Source organism: Kogia breviceps, chromosome 8 (assembly GCF_026419965.1).
Source record: "Kogia breviceps isolate mKogBre1 chromosome 8, mKogBre1 haplotype 1, whole genome shotgun sequence".
Taxonomy (NCBI): Eukaryota; Metazoa; Chordata; class Mammalia; order Artiodactyla; family Physeteridae; genus Kogia; species Kogia breviceps.
In genome coordinates this window covers 109897061-109920417 of record NC_081317.1, presented here as the reverse complement: position 1 = coordinate 109920417, position 23357 = coordinate 109897061, and the positions used below count along the sequence as shown (strand labels likewise).

Sequence of the window (23357 nt, the reverse complement as noted above, 5' to 3'; positions counted from 1 at the left end):
GCAAATTCCCTAGAGCAAAGGTGTTTTAGTCCCCTGCTTACCAGCCTGGATTCCCGTGTTCCCTTCAATTTTATGTGGTAATTCCTAATCATTTTGTAGGCATTTTGATGTGATGCTTTTAATATGTTTTTATATCTTATCCAACATTTTGAGTTGCTTTTGATGAGAAGTTGATCTGAATAGCCTAGCCTGCCATTTAAGAACCTGGAAATTCTAGTTCCTGCCAATGTTATCAGCTCTGATTTTTTTCTCTTATCTAATTTAATACTCTTTTATGTGAAGTAATGTAATTCTTCTGACTTCATTTCTTCTTATTGATTTTATATTATTTCAGGAATTGATCAGCAAAGTTCAAATGACCTAAACTCTCCTATCTCAAATATGTGGAATTCTTCCTGGCTGAAAGTTTTCAAAAGCCTGTTTGAACTTACTGATGCTAATCACATCTTTCAAAAGAAATTCTTGGATACCTGCCCTTGGTATAGGCTGCCAAAAGATATTAGCATTCCTAACCTCTGCTACCACACTATCCATTACAAATAAAATTTGATTTATAGCCTAAAAAAAGCCTATTTGAACTTAATCTTGAAAATCCTTAACAGGTTATAAAATTGTAATATGTATTACAAGGAGCTTGTTAGGACAGATACTCTTCATTGGATAATGTGCTGCTGTTTCCAGTTACGGTGTGGTTGTGTTTTCTGTTGGCTGATAGAATCTTGTAACAATGTAGGACGACGTACCATACAATGGAAATAACACAAGGTTTGAAAGTGAACTCTTAGGTCCAAATCCCAGCTCTGACAATAAAGTACTAACTGGCTCATGGAAAATCACTTCACCTCTCTGGGCCTGTCTGTTCATCTATAAAATGGGTTTAAGACCACCTACTCACGGGTTACTTTAAGGATCAAATGGGATCACATGCACATAAGAACCTAGCATCATGCCCAGCCCAGAGTAAATACCCAGTAGGAGTCTGTCATTGAGTCTGGAGGCACCAAACCCTTAAAGCACTAGAAAGGCAGAGGAAAAATGTTAAATATAAGCTCTATAGTATTATATGAGAGAGGGATTTGAAAGTGCAAATAGCACATTTGCAAATAGCAAAGATACTGTGTACATATATGATAATGTTATGCAAGGAAAAGTACGACTGAAAGAACAATTAATAAAGAAAACTATCAGTTAAATCCTTTGTTTCTTTTTTTCCTGTTTCTGAAATTCTTAAAAGAATGAAATCTCTTTCAGAATTCATAAGGCTGGGTTTGGGTCTTTTTTGCATTTTGTATGTGTGCAGCTGTTCCTCCACTATAAGTATGCACATCTGCTCATTAGCAATACAGTATAATTCCCACTGTCTAATTATTTGCAGATGATAGATTCCTTGTACGTGGGCTAAAAAAAGGATAGTCCTTCAAAACTGGTGACTTATTTTAAAAGACCAACTTAAAAGGGTCAGCACAACGAAGTTCAGATATTAATTTGGCAGTTCAAATATATGAACACCAGCACTTAATTGCCAACTTGATGAGAAACAGAAGGAATAGAGGATTCTTCTCTCTCCAGTTAATATTCCCCGATAGACAGCACCAGGCACTGGCTTCTCTACAGTGCACCTGGAAAGAGGCTGTGAAACAAACCTGCTAAAGTTGGAGCGGGCCAGCCCCACTGCAGGTTCTCTGGGAACCACGCACCTCGAGCGGTGCTGCACAGTGAGTGTGGGCTGTGCTGGGAGGCGGGGTGTGTGGTCCACGGACGCTGAATGGAGAAGAGTCCTTGGGGTCTCTAGTCTCAACCACGGGCTGAGGAACCACGTTAATCCCCTACTCTTGGCTCTGAGGGTGAGGCAGCAAGCCAGGGTGTGTGGTCCTAGGGCTCCATGAAACCAACACCAGAGACAGGGTGGCCCATGGGGACAGCCAGATGAAGCTTCTGAGGACAACTGGGAGCTCCCTGTGGGAGGGTGGAGGGTGGATGTGGGAGGGAAAGGGATGCTGAGCAGTTGATCGAGGATAAAGGGTATGAACCAAGCATAGGAAACGATCAAGCGCATTCAAAACACAAGATGGGTAAAATGAGGGGGAAAAAAATGGAGAAATACTGGGGCTCAAGAGAGAGCAAGGCCAACAAATGGGAGCTGATGAAATGGCTCTTACACGGGCAGGGTGAGCATGGTGGCTATTACAGATGACACGCTTATTCTGTGCCCGGCACTGCACTCTGCACAACAGACTACATTCCTTCATACATCTTGACGGACACTGATGGGAGAGGAACCGTTTTACAGATGGGAAAACGGAGATTCGTTCATTCATTTGTTCAATGAGAATATATTTCATATGAAGCTTACTTTCTAGAAGAGGAGACAGTTAATAAACAAGAAACAGACAAATCAGTCCACCCTGTGATAAGTGGTAGGAAGGAAAGAGACAGCAGTGATGGCAAAAGGCGGGAGGAGGGCCGGAGAGCCTCCTTTAGTTAGGGCGGGTCAGCGAAGACGTCTCTGAGGACGTGACTCTTTAAGCTGAAGGAAAGGAAGGAGCCAATCACACCAAGAGCTGCAGGCAGACGGACCAGCAGGTATGGGCCCAGCAAGGGAGTGCTTGTGTCTTCCAGGAATGGGGTGAACGAAGGCCACGGTGCAGACATGCAGTGGGTGAGGGGCGTCGGGGGGAGAAGAGGCAGGACCTGAGGCTGGAGCAAGAGGCGCCAGTCAGCTGATCCCAGGCCAGGCTGCCATGGTACCGCTGAGTGTGTATCAGCCCAAAGGAAAGGCAGGAGAGGGACATACTTTTGTTTCATGTTTTTGACGGATCATTATGGGTACTGGATTGGGAAAGGGGCAAGGCCAGTTAGGAGGCGACTGTGGCAGCCAAATGAGAGTAATGAGAGCCACGACCCAGTGGTCAGGCAGAGACAGAGAGAAAGGAGGCGGTGAGTGACGTAACCTCCCCAGGCCACGTGGCTAGTACGTACATGGCAGGCCTGGTTAAAGCCATATCCTCTAACCCCAGAGTCCATACTCTTAACAGGCTTGATTAAAGCTGTTTTAATTAAGGAAGCATTTTAATTAAGATCTTCAGAGGAGTGACTGGGAGTTCATCACCAGCTTACAGTTGAAGGCAATTTTAGTAAGGATTAGTTCAGCTGTTGTAAGAAAAAAAAAAAAAAAAAAAAGAAAAAGAAAAAGAAGAAGGCCTAAGATGAACCAATATAACAATAGCTTAAGAAGTTCTTGCATAAAGAGTCCAGCCTGGGATACTGACTCTGGAGCCTTCGATCTTGCAGCTCCCCAGTTACAAGGGTGAGGCCTCCACCCCTGTGGTCTAAGACGGTTCATCACTGCATCCACAAGTAACTTGCGGGAAGGAAGAAAGAAGAGGAGAATGGCCTTTCCTCTAAGCGTACCGAACCCAGAATTTGACACCATCACTGGTACTCATGCTCTGGTAGTCAGAACTCAGACATATGGCTATACTTAGTCATAAGGAGTCTGGGAAATTTAGTCTTTATTGGTGGTTGCACATCCAGCTAAAATTCCAATCCTTCAGAAGTAGGGAAACTGATATTGGGGTCAGCTCGCAGTCTCAGCCAGAAGGCCTCTGCAGAAAGGCCACCACTAACCAGAGCAGTTCCCCACCTGCGGCCCCAGCCCCTGGGAAGGCCAGGAGCTACTACTAGAGGTCCACAAATCCAGCTGTGCAGCAGGCATGGCCTAGAGGCTGTGGAATGCATTATGCATGTAGGCATTTCCATTTTCCAGAGGTACGTGACATTGTGCTAGTTAATAAAACAGGCATTCAGTTTAAAGTGATTAAATTTGCAGTAGCATTTTCATATATTTGCTTTAAAAAGGTTACTAAGGGCACAACTATATCACATGGGCGATCCTGAAAAATGTTTATCTTTAGAAGAGGTCCTCCTAGTCAAGAAGCAGGGACCCCTCTGGTGTAGGGGAAAGAAAACAGATTTGGGCTCTAGTCAGAGCTGTGTCCAAATATTGCCAACAACATCAAGCAAGACTGTGTCAGTCTTCTGGAACCTCATTTCCTCTCTTCTGTTAAGCGAAGACAGTGAACCCCACTTCATAAGGTTATGGTAAGGGTTAAATGAAATGATAGGTATAAAGCATCTACCACTAAGACTGGCCCGTAGGGGTGCTTCATAAATGGTGCTGTCCTTTCCCCAGGATCAAGGAGAGTGAAACAGGTTGGAATCGAGAAGTCAGGTTTATGGGATCAAGGCAGGCAAAGCTGAGTCTCCACATTGTGCACTTGTGTGCTTGTGGCTTGGCTCAAGGTACAGGGTCTGGGCCCTGCCTCCTCCGGCAGGAATAGGAGGACCGAAACGATGGAATCCATGCACAGAGCGTGCTAGGCACAGGGCTACAGAGCACGCGTGAGAGGCTGGGATCTTATCTGGTTCTTCTGACACTGTGTCAGCAGCAAACGCGAGGAGGTTTCTGCCTACCAACCTCACCGCCATCGCCGCCAGCAGTTTCATCATAGAACGAGAACACAAACAATGTTGAAATCTTTCCAACTAGCAGGAAGTACAAAAGAACCTTTGTGGGTAGAAAACCCACCCTTTAGTAAGCAGAGGGTAAATATTTTCCCACAGAAATCAAGGATATAAAAATAACTAAATAAAACGGGTGACGTTGTATTGTTGTGTTGAGAAGAACACAATTACAAAGCAGCCACCTGCATGGTTCTTGACGTTTTCAAGGGATTTTCACACAATTTCATTTCGTTCTTATGACAACCCAAGAAGTACGCAGCATAGATATTACTACCCCTTCGTTGTAGATGAGAAAACAGAGTTTCAGACTGAGTAAGTATCTTGGTCAAGGTCGTGAGGTTGGGAGGAGGTCCACCTGGTGCCAGAACCCGAATCTAAGTGTCAGGCTCTGCCATGTTGTCTGGAGACCGGGGGAGTTTGGGGACCCACACGGTCAGGAAGGAGCACACTGTTCCTTAGGAGCCTGGAGGAACTGTGTTTGTCCCGTGAGTAAGACAAAGCCAGAACAGGACGCAGTAGCTTCAACAGTGGTACCTGAATGCTTCGGCAAAAGCAGAGGTTTCTGGGTAAATTCAGAGGAAAGACTATTCCATTCACTGGCCAGTCATCTGTAAACTTCACCTGAAGCTAATCCACTGAGCAGCACTCTCTCAGGACTCACTGCCTGTTGGCTGTGGAATAGCGGCTCTTGGGCCCCCTATATCTTTAAAAGCCCACACTTTCTGAGAGCTCTTACCAGCTCTGCCCCTTTCAAACTGGTGGGCCATGGGGATTTCCTCCTTTCCACTGGGACAGATACTGTGAGAGCTGCTTTAGTACCCTGAAGCAGGGAAGAATGTGCAGGATTTTCTCTGTCTGCTCTATACCTTGAAGATCTGATTTAATTGAAAGGGAACTTAAGCTTAAATTCTTGCTGTTTCTACTATATTAGACCCTTGTCATTAGCAAGAACCCCACATTTGCTAATACCACTCAAGGATATTGCTTCTCCCACAAAATGAAGTAAATTATAACTAAAGATTTTTAGTGGCCCCTGCAAATCCTTCATAACTTTATAAACAAGGCAGTAAAGCCTTTCAACATGCTAATTAAAATACATTTCTCTTGAGGCCTATTGCTGTTGAGAATCGTGTGTCGCGGGGGGCGGGCCTATCATCACATCAAAGATCAACGTCATCTCAACTTGTACTTAAGTTTTGTCTTTTTGTTGATAAGTAATTCTGGTACAGGTAAGAGCATTCTTCAAGCAGGTGGAGGAATCACTTACTCTTGTTTCTGAAAAGAACCTACAGTGGACTATTGCTTCACAGACCAGAGTCTCCACCAAAGCCAACACGCTTCTGTCCTTACAAACGTCCATTTTCTGAGTAAGAGTAATCAGTCTTACACGCCTCTACTTCCCCCACCTGCCCTACTGGGTGCTTTTCTTTTCTGGGCCACTGTGAAATGTGATCAGAGTCAGCATGTAACTTCAGGTAGAGAATTAAGAAGTTGTGTTCAGGTGGCCAAGTTCACCTGCAGCTCAGCTATCTCCTGCTGCATGCCCATCCTTTAGCAAGTGGACTTCAAAGTCTCACCTCAGAAAAATTACATGATTACACGTTTTAGACCTTCAGAGTTCCCTGGAAATATTAAATCCATTGATACGAGACTTCTTATGAACTTATATTTTTGCGTTTAATCTCCCAGGGTTAACCAATACTTGTTTTAATTATTTCAGGTTAACATTTTGGGCTGTGATCTTATACACACTTATGTGAATGCTCATTTGATCTCAGTTTATTGGGATTTAACTATTTTCTTCCTATAGAAATGTACCTTCCCTGTGTGTTAACCAAAATGTTGGATACTGCTGCTTATTCCGGACCACTTAGTGATCTAGCACCACTTAGCAGAATACCTGGCAAAAAAGAGCAGGCAGAAGATAAATGTCATTAATGAATGCTTGTCTGTCACAATACTTCAGAAATATTGAAAAGGCATCTGATATGCTCTCAGGCCATATGTCCCAAATCCTAAATCCTAACTCTGAATTACCAAGGAACCTCCAATCAAACCACCAACAGGTCTTGAAGAAACAATTTCTAGTGCCCGGCCCTCGGTGTCTGAGTCAATGATAAAACCATTCACATGGCTTTAGACCTCTGATTTATGGAGCCAGATGAACACGGTTAACTAACAGTTACTGAATATAATGATCGAGCATAATGCTCATGGTTTAAATTGAGTAAGTGGATTAGTGAGGGTCTTCGTTGTTGTTGGAAGTAACAGAAAGCCAACAAACTAGCTCGAGTGAAAAAAAGGAAGGGAATACCTAGTAGCTCTCCTAGCTTGAAGAGCTCACAGGAGAGCTCTCAGAATTGAAGGATGAGCTGCAGGAATGAGGGGTCTCAGGGCCTCAGAGCCTCCTGAGGGTTTTCTCCTCCCACCTCTCATCTCTCAGCGTCTCTGCTCATCTTCCTCCCTCGCTTCTCTGGTGGGCACGTCATTCCCCCTACAGAGCACCCACCCCGGTAGCTGCAACAAACTGAGAACATATGACAGTCCCAGGGAAAGACTCTAGCTGGTTCTGCTTGGGTCACATGCCTGTTCTTTGGATCAAACATTGTTGACAATAGGAAAAGATACTGATTGATCAGGACTGGATCATGTGATCACTCCATTGGCCCTATTCCCAGAAGGGTCCTAGGAAACCCTACAAGGCAGAAAAAGATTGTTACCATGGCCCATTACACTGAACTATCTAAAAAAGTAATTCTAATAATAATGCGGGAAGATCAGGTATCTTGTGATTTAATATGTGTGACTGTATATATTACGTGAAACACTACTCTAAGCAGAAACAAATATACACAAGGGTAGAAAAACTCTCCCCCTACATGTATAATTTGTCCAAAATATCAGTGTAAAAAATAGGTCACTCGACATTCCATTCCCATTGTCTGTGACCCTATCATTCCATCATTACCAACTTCATCTTCTGACTCATAGAATTGAAGCTGGAGTTGAACCAGATGACCTCTAAAGTCTCTTCCAGTCTATGAGCCTATGAACACCTTGTTAGGAAAAAAAAAAACACCTCTGGAAGAACAGCACATCAACCGGTTACATTATTGGACAGTGTTATGGGCTAAAGTGGGTCCCACCTCTCCCCACACTTCACATGTTTAAGCCCTAACCTCCAATACTTCAGAGTGTAACTTCGTTTGGAGATAGAGACTTTAAAGATTAAGATTAAATGAAGTAATCTGGGTGGGCCCTAATCCAATTTGACTGGTGTTCTTATACAAAGAGGAGATCAGGACACAGACACACACAGAGGGAAGACTGTATGAGGAGAAGACAGCCATCGACAAGCCAAGATGAAACCAACCCTGCCAATGCCTTCAACTCAGACTCCCAGCCTCCAGGGCTGTGAGAAAATTAATTTCTGTTGTTTAAGCCACCCAATCTGTGATACTTGATGATGGCAGCCTTAGCAAATCAATACAGATAGTAAACCAAGAATTTCATAGAGGACTGAGGCAAAGTTGAGACAAATCTGATCCATGGGATGGGGAGAACAAGAGGTTCTCCTAAAGTTCTTTTGAAGGTGGAATTCCTCTGAGATTCAGGGGCCAGAACTAGTGACCTAATAACTGAGGTGAGTTAGTAAAGATGTGATAAAATGGGTAAGACATTAAGAGAAGTAAGGAGAGAGAAGTGGATGACAGACTTCACCCTCTTTGAAGTTTTGCAGGGGCCAAGCATAAGGTGGTTGTATCGGGACATGGCATTACGGGTGGCCAGGCCAAGGCCACGTAGCCAGCCCTGTGGGCCTGTGGGGAGCCTGTCTCCTCCATGACTTCAGGCTTGCCTGGGCTCCTGATAGGTGTCTCCACTTAGAACTTTGGAGCCCTCAGCATCCTGCCTGACCCTCGGCTTTGAGAGCCAAGAGGCTGATGGCGGCTCCATCTGGACCAAAGGCTTCCCAGCATGAGTTCCTGGCCATCACTACTCTTATTTATGATGCTCACCAGTCAGTTTCCCTTTGAGCCATGCGCCACTAGGCTTGCTGTTCTCATATGATGTGACAGTCCAGTAGTCCAAACGGGGGTGGCATCAGAACCTCCCGATGATAGTACTCCTGCCCTACCAGTCCTGTACCTCCCCTGCCCCATACCTCACTGCTCTCCCACCAGGGACTCATCCCCCCATGCCAACCAGACTTCACTGTCATGGAGAGCCTGCTCCTGGCCTCCTTCCCGGCCTTTACCCACCCTGCTGGATGTACCTGGATCCTGGACCTGCCTGACCCTGGCTCGTTGATCATTTTGCCGTTCTTGCCTTAGCTCTGACCTTGGCCCTCTGGCAAACCACCCTGGCATTAAGTGGAACCAGAACTCAGGGCTCACCAACCTATGCTGCTGGGGTCTTGGTAAGGTCCCACCCCAAAGCACAATGCACATTTGGAAAAACACATCCATTCGTCGGGAAATAGCCAACGTGGCGTACCCACTCCCCCAGAATCTGACACCAAAGGGAAAATATTTCCGTTAAATAGACCGATTGCTAAATGAAAATCACATCGGATATACAGGACTTCTCAGTTCATAAGCCTCATGATATCAGATCACACACTGGCAAAGCAGTGCTTGTAAGGCTGTTAAGATGAAATCTGGAAATTACTCCATTATTGAATATTACAATGATATTTGCCAACATGAGATTTTTGCTTGTGTGTGCCTTCAAATAAAATTCCTGACCACCATTGTTTACAGCCCAAATATATTAATATCTCCATATAATAAATTCCAAAGAAGACAAATGAAATATTTAAATAACCCAAGCATTGTAGAACTACTGAATACTGCATTTTACCTTTATGTTCTTCTTCTTTTAAGTCACCCACAGACATTTAAAAGAAAAAAAAATGGGTGATAATGTCAAAAGATGAGAAAGGCTAAATAAATTCAGGGAAATAAAAGAACCATAAATCAGGAAAACTTTGGAGCTGCTAGAAAGACACTTTAATTTTGTAGACAAAAGACTGCATTAAGGAGGAATAATGCAATAATCAAAGGTGAACGAATCTCTATTGTCTGGTGTCTTTCTCTGTGGGAATTTTCCCACCCCTGACAGCTGTAAAGGGGGGAGGGGTGCAGACGGTGGCTGTGCCTTTATTCTCTCGCCCTCGTTCTCCCCAGCCCCTCCCCTTCTCCGTCAATAAATGTCTGCAATCATATTCTTGAGCTCCTGTGTGATTTCAAGGTTCATCTCTTCCATGCAGTTCAAACACTAATTATCCCAGCTGTAATTAGTAAGATAATTAAATACTGGCTCACTCATCTACCTTGGGTCGGGTCATGATTCTCCCAGAAGACCTTGAGCAGCTCCTCAAAGCTGATGCGTTCTGGCTGGTATACCACTCGGACTACTTCTGCGTGGCCAGTTTTTCCTTGAAAGAAACAGAACGTACAACCCAAATTTACTGACAACATCAATTTATGACAAGTTATTTGTTTCCAAAAAACCACTAGACAAAGGCTGAAATTCTTCCCTCTGAAGGCAGGGTGGGGAGCACAATTGTACTTTAATGCTTTCATCCTAAGTCTCTGTCGCTGGCTCTTTTTCCATAAAAGCACACGGTTGTCCTCGAGCAAGTTTCCTGAGGATGATCATCTCTCTTCATTGTGTTCTCATTTTGTTTTAATTCCATGAGAAAATAAACTCGGGTTTTCATTTTTCTAATCTCACTCTTATGAAACCTTATGGATCCAACCTGACATGGTGCTAGAGATTTGAAACTCTGCACGGGGAACGAGCCAATTTATTTTTATCATCCCCCCCACTTCTCTGTACATAGTAAGCTCAGCTGCACTACAGAGGGAGATGGTGCCAGATAGAGAAACCCAAGAAAAAAACAGGCTCATAATTCATTCACATTAGATAAATTCGTTAGCAGAGAGACATATTTGCTGAGCTGTTAACACCGAGGCGAGGGTCAGCTTCATATACCCAGCAGGACGGTAAGTGTTTTCACATTCTAATTCGTCTCTGTGGTAAACAACTACTGTAGCAAAATCCTCTCTGCAGCCCCTTCAAAGGTGTCCCCAAGGTTCTAAGGATCAGGGAAGCAGGTACTTGCAGTACCACTTGTACCTGTGGAATTCATGCCCTCTCTTATTTTACAGTGTTACACATGGTAAATAATAGACCCCTCCATACTAACATCATCTCTATGTTTAAATTTGTTTTCCATCTCTTTCAGGCACCTTGTGTGTAGTAAAGAATTTAGCCTTGCCCAAACAGGCAGCTGGCCTCTGCCTTGGCTCTGGTAGGTAATCTAGGTCATACCTGATAGGAGTGTCCTAATTTAGAGAGGCCACACCTATATGCTTAGGGTGGGGCTAGCCACACTGAATCTCAGCGTAGGGCCGCCAACAGTCCTAGGGTAGAGGCTGCCATATTGGAAAGACCAACCATGTGACCTGAGGGTGGTTGCTTTGGGTAACACAGTAGCGGTTGACCGAGAGCCTCAGTTCAACCATGTGGGCAATCAATCAATCATACCTATGTAATGAAGCCCCAATTAAAAATTCTGAACACCAAAGCTTGGGAGAGCTTCCTGGTTGGCAATAGTCTGCATATTGTCACACATGGAGGCCAGGAGGGTAACGTATCCTGACTGCATGGGAGATGACACAGAGGCTTTGCACTGGAACCCTTCCGGACGCCGCCTATGTGACCCTTCCTTTAGCTGATTTTGATCTGTATCCTTTTCCTGTAATCAGCTATAACTGTGAGGATAACAGCTCTCGACTTGCGTGAGTCCTTCTAACAAATGATCAGACCTCCCAGTGGTTTGGGGAATCCTTTGAACTTGCATCTTAGTTTGCAGAAGTGTTTTTCCCTATGTTGGTAATCTCACCTTAATTCTTACAACCCTCCAATTGCACACGCAGGGAAGACAGAAATCCCCATTTGACAAACTGGCAAACGGGTACATATGAGTTAGATTTTCCCAAGGTCATACAGCTAGCAAATTTCTGGGCCATAACCTGAGAAAACACCTTCTGACTTCTGGTCCAGGGTTCTGTCCAATATATCAAAGCGAAGAGAGCAAAGGGAACGTGAATCCAGAAAAGGAGAGAGATCTACTTATTATCTTTAATCTTCCTCAGCAGTTAAAATTTCTGATTGTAGAAACGATGCTTTGCAAACAGTAGGAAGCTTAAAAAATGTGCAGAAATATAGAAAAGAAAATAAAAATCACCCATTGTCTTACCACATACGTACTATCAATACTCTTTACGCACTTCTTTCTAGATATGTACAAGATACATACACACACAAAACACACGCAAACTCGCACCGTGACACACAATTTGTTTTACTGTAATCACTGCATCATGCTTTTTCCACTTACCAGCATATTGTGAGTGTTCTCCCATATCACTGAAATTTTTAGGAAATACCATTGATAATGACTATATAACACTCCAAAGATGGCTGTACTATTACTTATTCAACCATTCCCTGTCATTGGGCATTTGTATTGAATCCTATTTTTATCTAAGAATGTAAATATTTTTTCTACATTTTTGAGGCTGCCTCTAGACTTAGTTATATAAGGGAATTTTCTAAATCAATGTTTATGAACATTTTAAAGATCCTTGATACCTTGTGCTAAACTGCTATTCATGAAAGTTGACCCAGTTTTCTCTCCTCATTGGCAGCATATCTGAGGGTCAGCCTCAGTCACCATCATGATGTTGTTAATCTCTACCAAATTTATAGATGGAAGACAGTATCCTATCATTTTATTTTTAATGAATTTAATTATTAGTGAGGTAAAAAATGTCATGCTTATTAATAATTTTAATTTTCTCTAATGTTTGTTATGTCTTCTTTATATTGGGTTATTAATATTTTATTATTAATTGGTCAGCCTACATAATTTTAGTTCAACTACTATAGTCATGTAAGTTAACATCTAAACAGATTTTATGCTAATAGGTATGAAAAGAATGATAAGGGAATTATGGGAAGAAGATTCATTAAGTATAATAACCATGTTATTGCAAAACCATTTTTGATCTACTTTAAAATCTTATGTGTTTTGAAATATTTAAATGAATGATTTAACTACATAACTAGTAAGACTGTCTGAATATTTAAAATGGCAACAATGTGTTACAAACATGACAAAAAAACATTTGATAAAGAAAAGCATTGAAACCACACTAGAAATTAGGCAAAAGATGTAAACAGGCAATACACATTGGAAAAAATAAATGTAGATCCAGGCATGAAAATTTCTCAACATTTTCAGTGATCAAATAAAAGCAAACAAATGTATATTAAACATTAAAACACCATCTCTTACTCAGTTCATTTGGTAAAACTGCTTAAAATTGTGCCTAGTGCTGATGAGGACACTCTGAGGCTGGCGTCCTTACTTGGGTGGTGACACTGACAATGACAGCACCCCTTCTGAAACCCCATGGGCATAAGAAGCAAGAGCTCCAAAGACAAAGATTAATTCACCTTGATTAAGTGACCCAGGAAATCAACCTCAAAGATATAAACCCCAAATAATAGAAAAGACATACACAAATACGAAAATTCATTCCATCATTGCTGCAATGGTGGAGTACTATAAGAAATCCAAAAGTCAAACAAAGAAAAAACAAAGTTATGGTACAGCCGCATGATGAGATATCACACAACCATTAGTTATAATCCCAAACCCTAGTAAAAGCTGCTACTAGTTACTGAACACTGATAATATGGCAGGCACTTTACCTACTGGGTGTTCTTCAATGCCATTCTACTTCTGTCTCTGTGAATTTGACTCCTCTAGGTACCTCATGTCAGTGGAATCATATTGTATTTGTCCTATTGTGACTGGCTTATTTCATCAGCAGAATGTCCTCAAGATTCACCCACGTTGCGGCTTCCCTAGTGGCACAGTGGTTGAGAGTCCGCCTGCCGATGCAGAGGACGCGGGTTCGTGCCCCGGTCCGGGAGGATCCCACGTGCCGCGGAGCGGCTGGGCCCATGAGCCGTGGCCGCTGAGCCTGCGCGTCCGGAGCCTGTGCTCCGCAACGGGAGAGGCCACAACAGTGAGAGAGACACGCGTACCGCAAAAAAAAAAAAAAAAGATTCACCCACGTTGAAGCACGTGTCAGAATTTCCTTCTTTTTTAAGGCTGAATAACATTCCATTGTTTGTATGTGCCCCATTTGGTTTATCCATTCATCTGTCAACGGACACTTGGGCTGCTCCCACCTTTTGGCTCTTGTGAATAAAGCTGCTATGAGCATGGGCACACAGAGGTTGCTCACAACAATTTTACAACAGGGATGCCATCCCCATTTTACAGGTGAGGAAACCAAGGCCTCTCCACAAGCTTTTTCCACATAACATCCCACAGTCGGTAAGTGGCAGCCGACCAGGTTTCGATGGGAGGTGCAAGGTCTGGCTCGTTCCATGACCCCAAGCTGGGTTCCTGAATGTAGATACCCGAAGTCATCAAGTGACAGCAAAATGTCACACAGGCAGTGGCCCCGATGAGAAATCACAGCTGTGGAGGTAACTGACATCCAGGCTGTCAAGACTGTTTTCCAGGATTAGGGTCTTCTTTCATGGTTGCAGTATGGGGTCAGGAAAGATTTCCACTCACCAGCAAACACTTTTAGACATAATCTGCGCACTGACATTATTTGTGGAGAGGTTTAAAGAGGTTTGGTTGTTTAAAAGAAACTACTACCATTAAAATTCAGGATCCATCTGCATTGACAAACAGTGTGAAGGAGCCCTCGTCAAACTCACCTTTAAGTTTCTTTATTTTATTTCTCCAAAGTACAAGAGCCTGTATAAAAATACACAGTGCAAATGATCAGAAGGATTAAGGGGCCAGGAACCACTTACAGAAATGCCCACACCTCCAGGAACTCACCGATGTGTTAGGCTAATTTGATTCCCAAGACCAATCTGCAAATAGTTTCTGGTGCTTCCAAAGATAAAAGGCTATATCTTAAAAATACTTTGAGCTGTTTCTTCACATAATATCGTGCAAACAGCATGATAGATGTGATGTGCAAATGTGCTTGTTAACAGTTCACAGCAGTGTTATAGGTGCTTTAACACTGTCATTCAAAAATACCTTGAAAGGAAAAACGCAAAGGATGAATGTCTTCTCTGAGCATTTCCCCCGTGTCACTTTATCTCATGACCCCAAAGGGAGGTGAAGGAACACAGAGGGGTAGGCTATGGTCAGTCATTCCTTACAAGACACAGCATCCCAGAAGACACACATGGCAGTGTTCTGGGGGCAGAAAAATCACACATCTAGAGTAAGCTAGAGCTTTGTGGAAGCTAAGTCAACCACAGAACCAGGTGTGAACCCCAAGACAAATCAGCCAATTCTTAAAGTCCTGTGTGACAGCTTTCCATCCCATGGGGAAACTGCGATCTTCAACTCTTCCAGGTCAGCACGGTTAGTTTTTACTACCGGTGCGCTGGGGAGGAGAAGAGAAACCAGGGGGGTGGCCTACCCAGCAGATGAGACCGGAAAAGAGGCCAGGAGCTGGTGAGACAGGAAGGCAGGGGGGACGATAGCAGGGGGCAGTGTTGTGCTCTGGTGAGAAGCACGCACTCGAGCCAGGCTGCCTGGGCTGTGCTCCGGCTCTGCTACTTGGCAGCTGCGTGACCTGGGCAGGGCCAGGGAGGGAGGAAAACACTGGTTCGAATCACAGCTCCTTGGCTATGAGCCATGCCTTACCTAGGGGGCCCACACCCATTATCAAAGGCCCTTAATCTGCTTTACCACTCGATGCCTCAGTTTCCTCTTCTGCAAAATGGGGAGCCAGAACCATGCCCGGCACACAGGAGTCTACGTCTCTATGTCTTATTATAAGCTGAATTATTAGCATTATTCTCTACTCAGCTGTGATGGAGTGGGAAAAGATGAGAATTAACGGCACTAGAAGTAACTTAAGCCATAGTTCTAACGAGTAGTTTAACACTTTTTTCGACTGTGATTCAGGGTCTCCTACTATTTCAGACAGGAATAAAAAATAACCTCTGTGACAGAAGAGTCATAAAGATTAAACAAGGTCATATGTGGGAAAGTTCTGGGGAAAATGCCAGCTCTCTATACACAAATGTGACGCTTCTATTGTTGTTACCCTTTTATGTTTCCTTAGCATGGACCCTTCCCCATAAGGACTAAACTGCAGGAGAAAACACGTATCTCTGTAAGTGGATAATTCTGATTTCATTTATCCATTCGACTGACAGAAATATCAGTCGAGTGTCTACAACCACTGACCGACCGGGTGCTGAGGTGCAGTCCCAGCTGGCGCCTTCTGGCCCCAGTGGGGACTGTGGTCCGGCCTTTGTCCACACCATAAAGGACCCAGATTCTCACTCTTTTGATGAAGCGTAGGGTGGTGGAGAAACACTGTGTTTTTCAAGTGTGAGTCCCCACTTTAGAACCAGAAATAAAAGGCCAGGGGTTTAATGAGAGGGTGCTTAATTTGGGTAAAAAGAAACCTCCAGAAACAGGGCTCCAGGAGCAGAAGCTGAGGCTGGGTGGGACCGTGCCTCCCTGGAGAAGCTGTGTCCCACCATACTCTGGCTGTCGACCACTTCCTTCCTACGAGAACCTTTGTCCCTCAGAGTCGGTGTCGCCAGGAGACAGCACAGGGCTGCCAAACTGAGACGAGCAGGAGCGTCCACTGCCGTCTGGGCTGGGACCCTGGGAGCCCACCTCCCTCTGGTCGGAGCCAGGTGACTGCCGGCCGGCGGGCAGCATCCCACAGCGAGCGCGCTGAGCGGAGCGAGCGAGACCGGAGGGGAGAGCTCCACTCCAAAGTCTCCGTATTAGTGGCGGCTCCTCCCCAACGGGGTGGGCAAATCCGATGCCAGGAGATTTCCAGAAGGAGAAGGAGCAGGGCCCCCTGCACCAAGGGCAGCTTGAGCCCACGAGGGGCTCCTGGGGGTGGGCTCATCTAGGGGGGCACCCAAGGGCCACCCAGCCGAGCAGCCGAGACCTGCGTGATCCCAGCGTGTGAGGAAGAGCGGAAGCCCGGGCAGCGGAAGACTGCCTTCTGGGAGGGGGCTTGGTGGGGACGCAGAAGACAGAAGCAGAGAGAGATGGATATCGTGCCTACCTGCCGGGGCTGGGGCCCTTGCTGCTGCAACGGCGGGGGCGGAGGGCGGGAGGCCGTGGAGGCAGCAGCCAGTCCCCCGGCAGAAGCTGCACCAAATGGGTGCCCCTCCGCCGTGAGCCGGGCTTCTGCTGTGTCCGCAGGGCACTGAGAGACCTCAAGGCCCGTTCGCCCCTCTCTAGGTCAAGGCCCGGCCCTGGGCCACACCTCACAGTCAACAGGTTGCCCCATCGAGAGCCGGATGGCCGGGCTCCACACAGGCTGAGGGGCACGGGGCCGCGCGCTCGGGCCTGGGCTTCCGCACTGGGCGTGGCCGAGCACAACGCACCCGCGTCTCTGCCGCTCGCCGCTTGTCCTCTGCCCTCCGGAGCTGCTGGCCACAGGGCCTCTCTCTCCACAGCGGGGGCATGCCAACCTCATCTCCCCAGGCCATCTCCCTGACCGAGACACTCCACAGCTCCACACCAACCCCCAGCTCCTCGTGCCCCGCCCGCATCCGGCCTGCAGTGCCCTTCCTCCGGCCACCTGCAACCCAAGCCCTCTCCTACTCTCAAGGTCCCTGTAGGTGCTGCTTCCTCCAGGAAGCCCTGCCTGAGGATGGGACCTGGAGAAGAGGCGCGATGCACGGGAGAAAGCACTGCAGGCAGGGTGCCGTCGGATCTACTGCGCTCAGATGCAGGCTCTTCGACTGAGGCAGGTCCCCTGAGGTCCCTCACGGGGTCGCTGTGATGAAGAGACGTGATGGATGTAGCCGATAGGGTCCAGCAATTAGCACACAGAGGGGACTCCAAAACCGGATCTTTCTCCACCAAGCACCACTGACCCAGCCCCCCTGGACTCTTACTGCACTTGGGACCAGTCACACATGGTGTGACACTTGGCTGCTGGCTGTTGTCCAGTCCTTCCTCAGTCTTCCCACGTACAAAGTGGGCTCCTTGAGAGGAGGAACCAGGAAAGTGGCTCTTCTCTGTCATTCCCCAGACCAGGCACATGATGTGACATTAATAAACACATTCAGATCAGAGGAGTCTTGTGTGAGATGTTTCGGCCACTTACTTAGCCTTCATCTGGATGAGCGTCCGTGCCAGCCCCAGATGTGCCCACCTGACGGAGGACCAGTCCCCTAAATGGAGACATACCTCCACGCCCTGCTCTGCCTCTGTCCCTGACCGTTGAGTTCTATGTAAACCTCAGCATACATCTTCGAACGGACGTAGCTACTACCTGGAGAAAGGGATTAGACACAATTAATGCAACTTGGACACCTTACTATATGGGTCAACACGATGTTTTATTTACTCATTAATTAATAAATATTTCCTGAATGCTTACTAAGTTCCAGTACTTGTGCTAAATGCTAGGGATTCAAAGGTGGCAAATGTTAATACAGTGACAACAAAAGACTCTTGCAGCGCCAGTACTGCTTACAGTGTGAGTCCAGGTAAAGAACTGCTCTTTGGAGGAAAAAGACCTGCTCTATTTTATTTATCCTACAGGCAAGATGGAGGAGAGGAGTGAGCTATAGTTATTTTTTTCATTAAATAATAACTGTTCTTCAATTTCCCTCATCTTTTCCAGCCAACAAGACCTAACCATTAAACCAAATCAAAAAGCACAGGAAAAGATCCAGGTGTTTGAAGGGGAAAGCTGGATGACTAATACCACCCTTTCCCATACAAGATTCAAACCACTACTTTCCTCTTGCTAATTAACTACAAAGAGGTAAGATGTCAGCTCAGTTTCATCTCCAGCTCCTGCAGATAGAAAATGTGGTTTCCAACAATGTACTCATTATAAAACAAAAATCCTAATACATCAAAATTGGATGCCCTGTGGAGTTCATTATAGGATTTGAGGAGTGTCTATACTGTCATTTTATCTTGGCTTGTTTTTTTCTTTTGTCTCATCATCACTTAAAGTGTCCAAAGAGAAATGTAAGCTTTAAAAAGCATCCTATTGATTGAAAAGTAGAAAAAAATACTGTTAGACCAACTGTAATTTTTTTCTGGTCCACCATGGGGAGACACGGCGCGGGGTGTCTTATCCTTCAGTGATTATTCTCTCAGAGGAGTGCTATAAACATGGTGGAGTACTTTATCGAGAAAATTCCTCAGGTAGACAATACGCTACAACCATTAATTCTTCATGCTACTGGACGTTTCTTACTGCTACAAAGCTAACTAGTAGGTAACTAGTCTAGGAGAGCGCGGCTCACTAGTTTCTCTATCCAACCTGCTGATCATTGAGGCTGGCCCTCACACCCTTTGAACTGTTTTTTTCCAGAACATGAAAGGACCTATGTGGCTGGGTTGATCAATGTCTATTTCCTAGACCAGCACCAACTCCCACCCCACCATGAGCTAGGCAGGCATACTGAGATGTCAGCAAAACTAACCTGCCAAGTGGAGATCATGGTATCCTTGCTGCCGAGAGAACAAACACAGTGTTATTAAATGGCCTGATTACTATTAAAAACGGTATTGCACACTGAGAAGCTATGACTCCTTGATGCTGACAAATTATACCAAAAAGTCCAAAATGAGGCCTGCTTGTACCTTGTCATTAGTGGGCTACACAAGAAGAGCGGTTCATAGCCTTACACCTTAGAATCACTTGTGCAACTTTTGGAAAAATACTCTCACACCTACCACTCCGCCCCACGCTGGAATTCTGATACAGGAGGTCTGGGGTCAGGCCTGGGCATATGTATCCTCACAAAGCTTGACAGGTACTTCTGATGGAAAGCTAGGAACGGGAATTGTGAAACTGGGCATTTGATATACGTGGCTATAACAAGGGAGAGGAAACCAGACAGCAGATTTTGTTTTAACAAAGTCTCAGAATTTTAAGGGACACAAAAGGTCACCTAGCCAAATGCTATATTGTGTTTTACCCCATTGCAACATGCAAATGACCATTTCAAGTGAGAGGTTGTACAGGATTTCATGAAGTAGTCCATGCTGTTGTTGGAATGTCCTGTCTTTATTGAGTCAAATCTACCTCTACCTACTCACAGGTCCAGGCTGTACATTTTGGGGTCTACTCACTTCTCTACAATGACTCTTGAGAAGGCTGAAGGTGTAGGATATTGTGGGGTAGTTAACTGGGCACTGACTCTGAAGTCAGAAGACCTGAACTTGAGGGCATAATCTGCCAGACAGACAGTTAACCTTTCCTAGTCACAAGTTCCTCACCTGTAAAATGAGGGAACTAACACCTGTCCCATCAATCTTGGAGGATGGTTGAAAGCCCTAAATAACAGACATAAGGAACTGAGTGGTAGTAAGCAAATCTATGATATCACAACTAGTCTGTCCATATCCATATACTATTGTAATAGGGAAGAACAAATCTGACTCCATGTTAGAACTGCTTCTTTTACTTTAACCTTTGTATCCTATTGCTTTTGCTACACATTAAGAATGTTGCCTATAGCCTGAAATACACAGGAGAGCCCATTCTCAAGGCTCTGACCTTTAAAGGTGGAACACTTTTCCATGCATATAGAGATTGAAAGTGGCAGAACAGAGAATAACATTTGTGTTGTGGAGGCTTAGAGGAACATCATGACCTGACCCATGTGCACAGCTGCAAGAACAAAGGATTCCGACACCAAGAAGTCTGCAACAACCAGCCACAGCCCCTGCACCCCCCACCCCCCACACCTTGCCTTTAAAAATGCTTTGCTGAAACCCTTCAGGGAATTCAGGGTTTTGGGGGCACAAGCCCCCATTCTCCTTGTACGGGCCTGCAATAAATCTACCTCTGCTCCAAACTTCGACATTCCAGGTTTTTTTGCCTCACTGTGTGTCAGGCATACAACCTTGCATCAGGTAACACTACTAAGGATAAGCCGTGTCATAACAGAACTTCACTACGCAAAGCCAGAAGCTTTCAAACATTCAGGATCTGGGTTAATACAAACAGAACAATATGGAGTGCTCTCTGAGAAAAGATAGGTTTCTTTGGGTAAGCTGCCAAGGTTTTCTAAAAGTGTTCCAAATCAGAGTGAAAAGACAGCTAGAGAACCCCTGAAATCACAACAGAAGGCATCTTTAAAATCAAGTCAGGTAATTTTTTCATATTCTAAAACTACACTCAACTCATAATAACATGGACGAGAAAAGGCACCCCTATACGAAGCTCAACATTGCTAACTCCTGCTGCTTATGCAGAATTTCCAGAAGAGCTACTTTAAGTCATCCAAAGATAATAATTGCCTATTCATTTTGCACACAAACCACATTACAGTTGCTTTTTTTTCTCAGAGAAATGTGCATGAGACATACACTTTGATATTTATATTGAAACTGATAACCCTACCTGCTTGAATGTACTGCTTTCCCTCGGCACTCACTTTCCTGCTCTCCCTCTCTTTCTCACCAAACACGAGATCTGTATAACTTTCTCTTTAAGAATGAATAAACAGGGCTTCCCGGGTGGCGAAGTGGTTGAGAGTCTGCCTGCCAATGCAGGGAACACGGGTTCATGCCCCGGTCCGGGAGGATCCCATGTGCCGCGGGGCGGCTGGGCCCGTGAGCCGTGGCCGCTGGGCCTGTGCATCCGGAGCCTGTGCTCCACAACGGGAGAGGCCACGGCGGTGAGAGGCCTGTGTACCGCAAAAAAAAAAGAAAAAAGAAAAAAAGAATGAATAAACATAAAAATCCTTTCAATACGTTGTCAAATATGTTCAAACACATGATTTTCCGGCAATTGCTTTAAATAGTACCTCATGTCTGCCTGCATTTGGTATCACTATTATAAAATATCAGTTAAAACTCACTATTGATTCATAATTGGTCACTAGAAGGTTTTAGAAATGTATATAAATTTTAATATTCTTTCTTTTCTGTTTACCGTTGACCCCCTCCACCCACTTCTCTCACACCCCACCTCTGCCTCTGGCAGCCACTACCATTCTGTTCTCTGTATCTATGAGCTTATTTTGTTTGTTGGTGTTTTTTTGTTGTTGTTTTGTTTTGTTTTAGTTTTTGTTTTAGATTCTACATATAAGGGATATCATATGGTATTTGTCTTTTTCTGACTTATTTCACTTAGTATAATGCCCTCAAGGTCCACCCATTTTGTCACAAATGGCAAGATTATATTCTTTTTAATGGCTGAATAATATTCTATTGTATATGTCTACCACATTTTCTTTATCCATTCATCCATCAATGGATGCTTAGGTTGAGCCTATATCTATTGTAAATAATGCTGCAACAAACAGGAGGGTGCATGTATCTTTTTCAACTCGTGTTTTCATTTTCTTCAGATAAATAGCCAGGGGTGGAATCACTGGATCATGTGGTAGGTCTATTTTTAATTTTTTGAGGAAACTTCGTACCGTTTTTCATAGTGGCTGCACAATTTATATACACACGAACAGCGCACAAGGATTCCCTTTTCCCACATCCTCGCCAACACTTGTATTTCTTATCTTTTTGATAATAGTCATTCTAACAGGTGTGAGGTAGTATCTCACTGTGGTTTTGATGTGTATTTTCCTGATGATTAAAGATATTAAGCATCTTTTCATGTACCTGTTGGCCATCTGTATGTCTTCTTTGGAAAAATGTCTATTCAAATCTTCTGTGCATTTTTTAATCACATTGTTTGTTTTCATGCTGTTGGGTTGTATGAGTTTTTTAATATGTTTTGGATATTAGCCACTTATCAGATACACGGTTTGTGAATATTTTCTCCCATTCAGTAGGTTGACTTTTTATTTTATTAATGGTTTCCTTTGTTGTGCAGAAGCTTTTGAGAATGGTGGATTCCCACTGATTTATTTTTTCTTTTGCTGCTTTTGATTTTGGTATCAGATTCAAAAAATCTTTTCCAAAATTGATGTCAAGAAGCTTTTCCCCTATGTTTACTTCCAGGACTTTTATGATTTCAGATGTTATGTTCAAGTCTTTAATCCATTTTGACTTTATTTATCGGTATGGTGTAAGACAGTGGTCCAGGTTCATTCTTTTGCCTGTCGCTGTACAGTTTCCCCAACACCATTTATTGAAGAGACCATCCTTTCCCCACTGTACATTCTTGGCTCCTTTGTCATAAATTAATTGACCATATATGTATGGGCTTATTTCTGGGCTCTCTGTTCTGGTCAATTGATCTATGTGTATGTTTTCATGTCAATACCATACTGTTTTAATTGCTATAGATTTGTAATATCGTTTGAAATCAGAAATCATAATGCCTCCAGCTTTTCCCTTCTTTCTCAAGATTGCTTTGGGTATTCACGGTTTTTCTTGTGTGTGTGTTTCCATACAAATTTTAGGATGATTTGTTCTATTTCTTTGAAAAATGCCATTGGAATTTTGATAGGGATTGCACTGAATCTGCAGATTGCTTTGGGCAGTATGGACAGTTAAACAATTTTGTTTCTTCCAATCCACGGGCATGAAATATCTTCCCATTTATCTATTTTATGTGTCTTCTTTAATTTCTTTCATTAACACCGTATAGCTTTCAATATACAAGTCTTTCACTTCCTTGATTAAATTTGTTTCTAGGTATTTTATTCTTTTTGATGCAATGGTAAATGGGATTGTTTTCTCTATTTCTGTTTCTGATAGTTTGTTATTAGTGTATAGAAATGCAACACTTTTCTGAATTGATATTTTAATCTTGCAACATGACTGAATTCATTTATCAGTTCTAACA

General features: G+C 44.1%; 1 protein-coding gene across 5 annotated transcripts in view; it reads right to left on the bottom strand.

Moving 5' to 3' along the window:
* The window catches only part of MSRA (methionine sulfoxide reductase A), a 373391-nt gene that overhangs the window by 118625 nt on the left and 231409 nt on the right, over positions 1–23357 (bottom strand). For all 5 annotated transcript variants that reach the window (XM_067040008.1, XM_059071369.2, XM_067040010.1 and 2 more), the window contains one exon: positions 9857–9961. In XM_067040008.1, coding sequence (XP_066896109.1) covers positions 9857–9961 — 105 coding nt within the window. The remainder of the gene's footprint in view (positions 1–9856; positions 9962–23357) is intronic.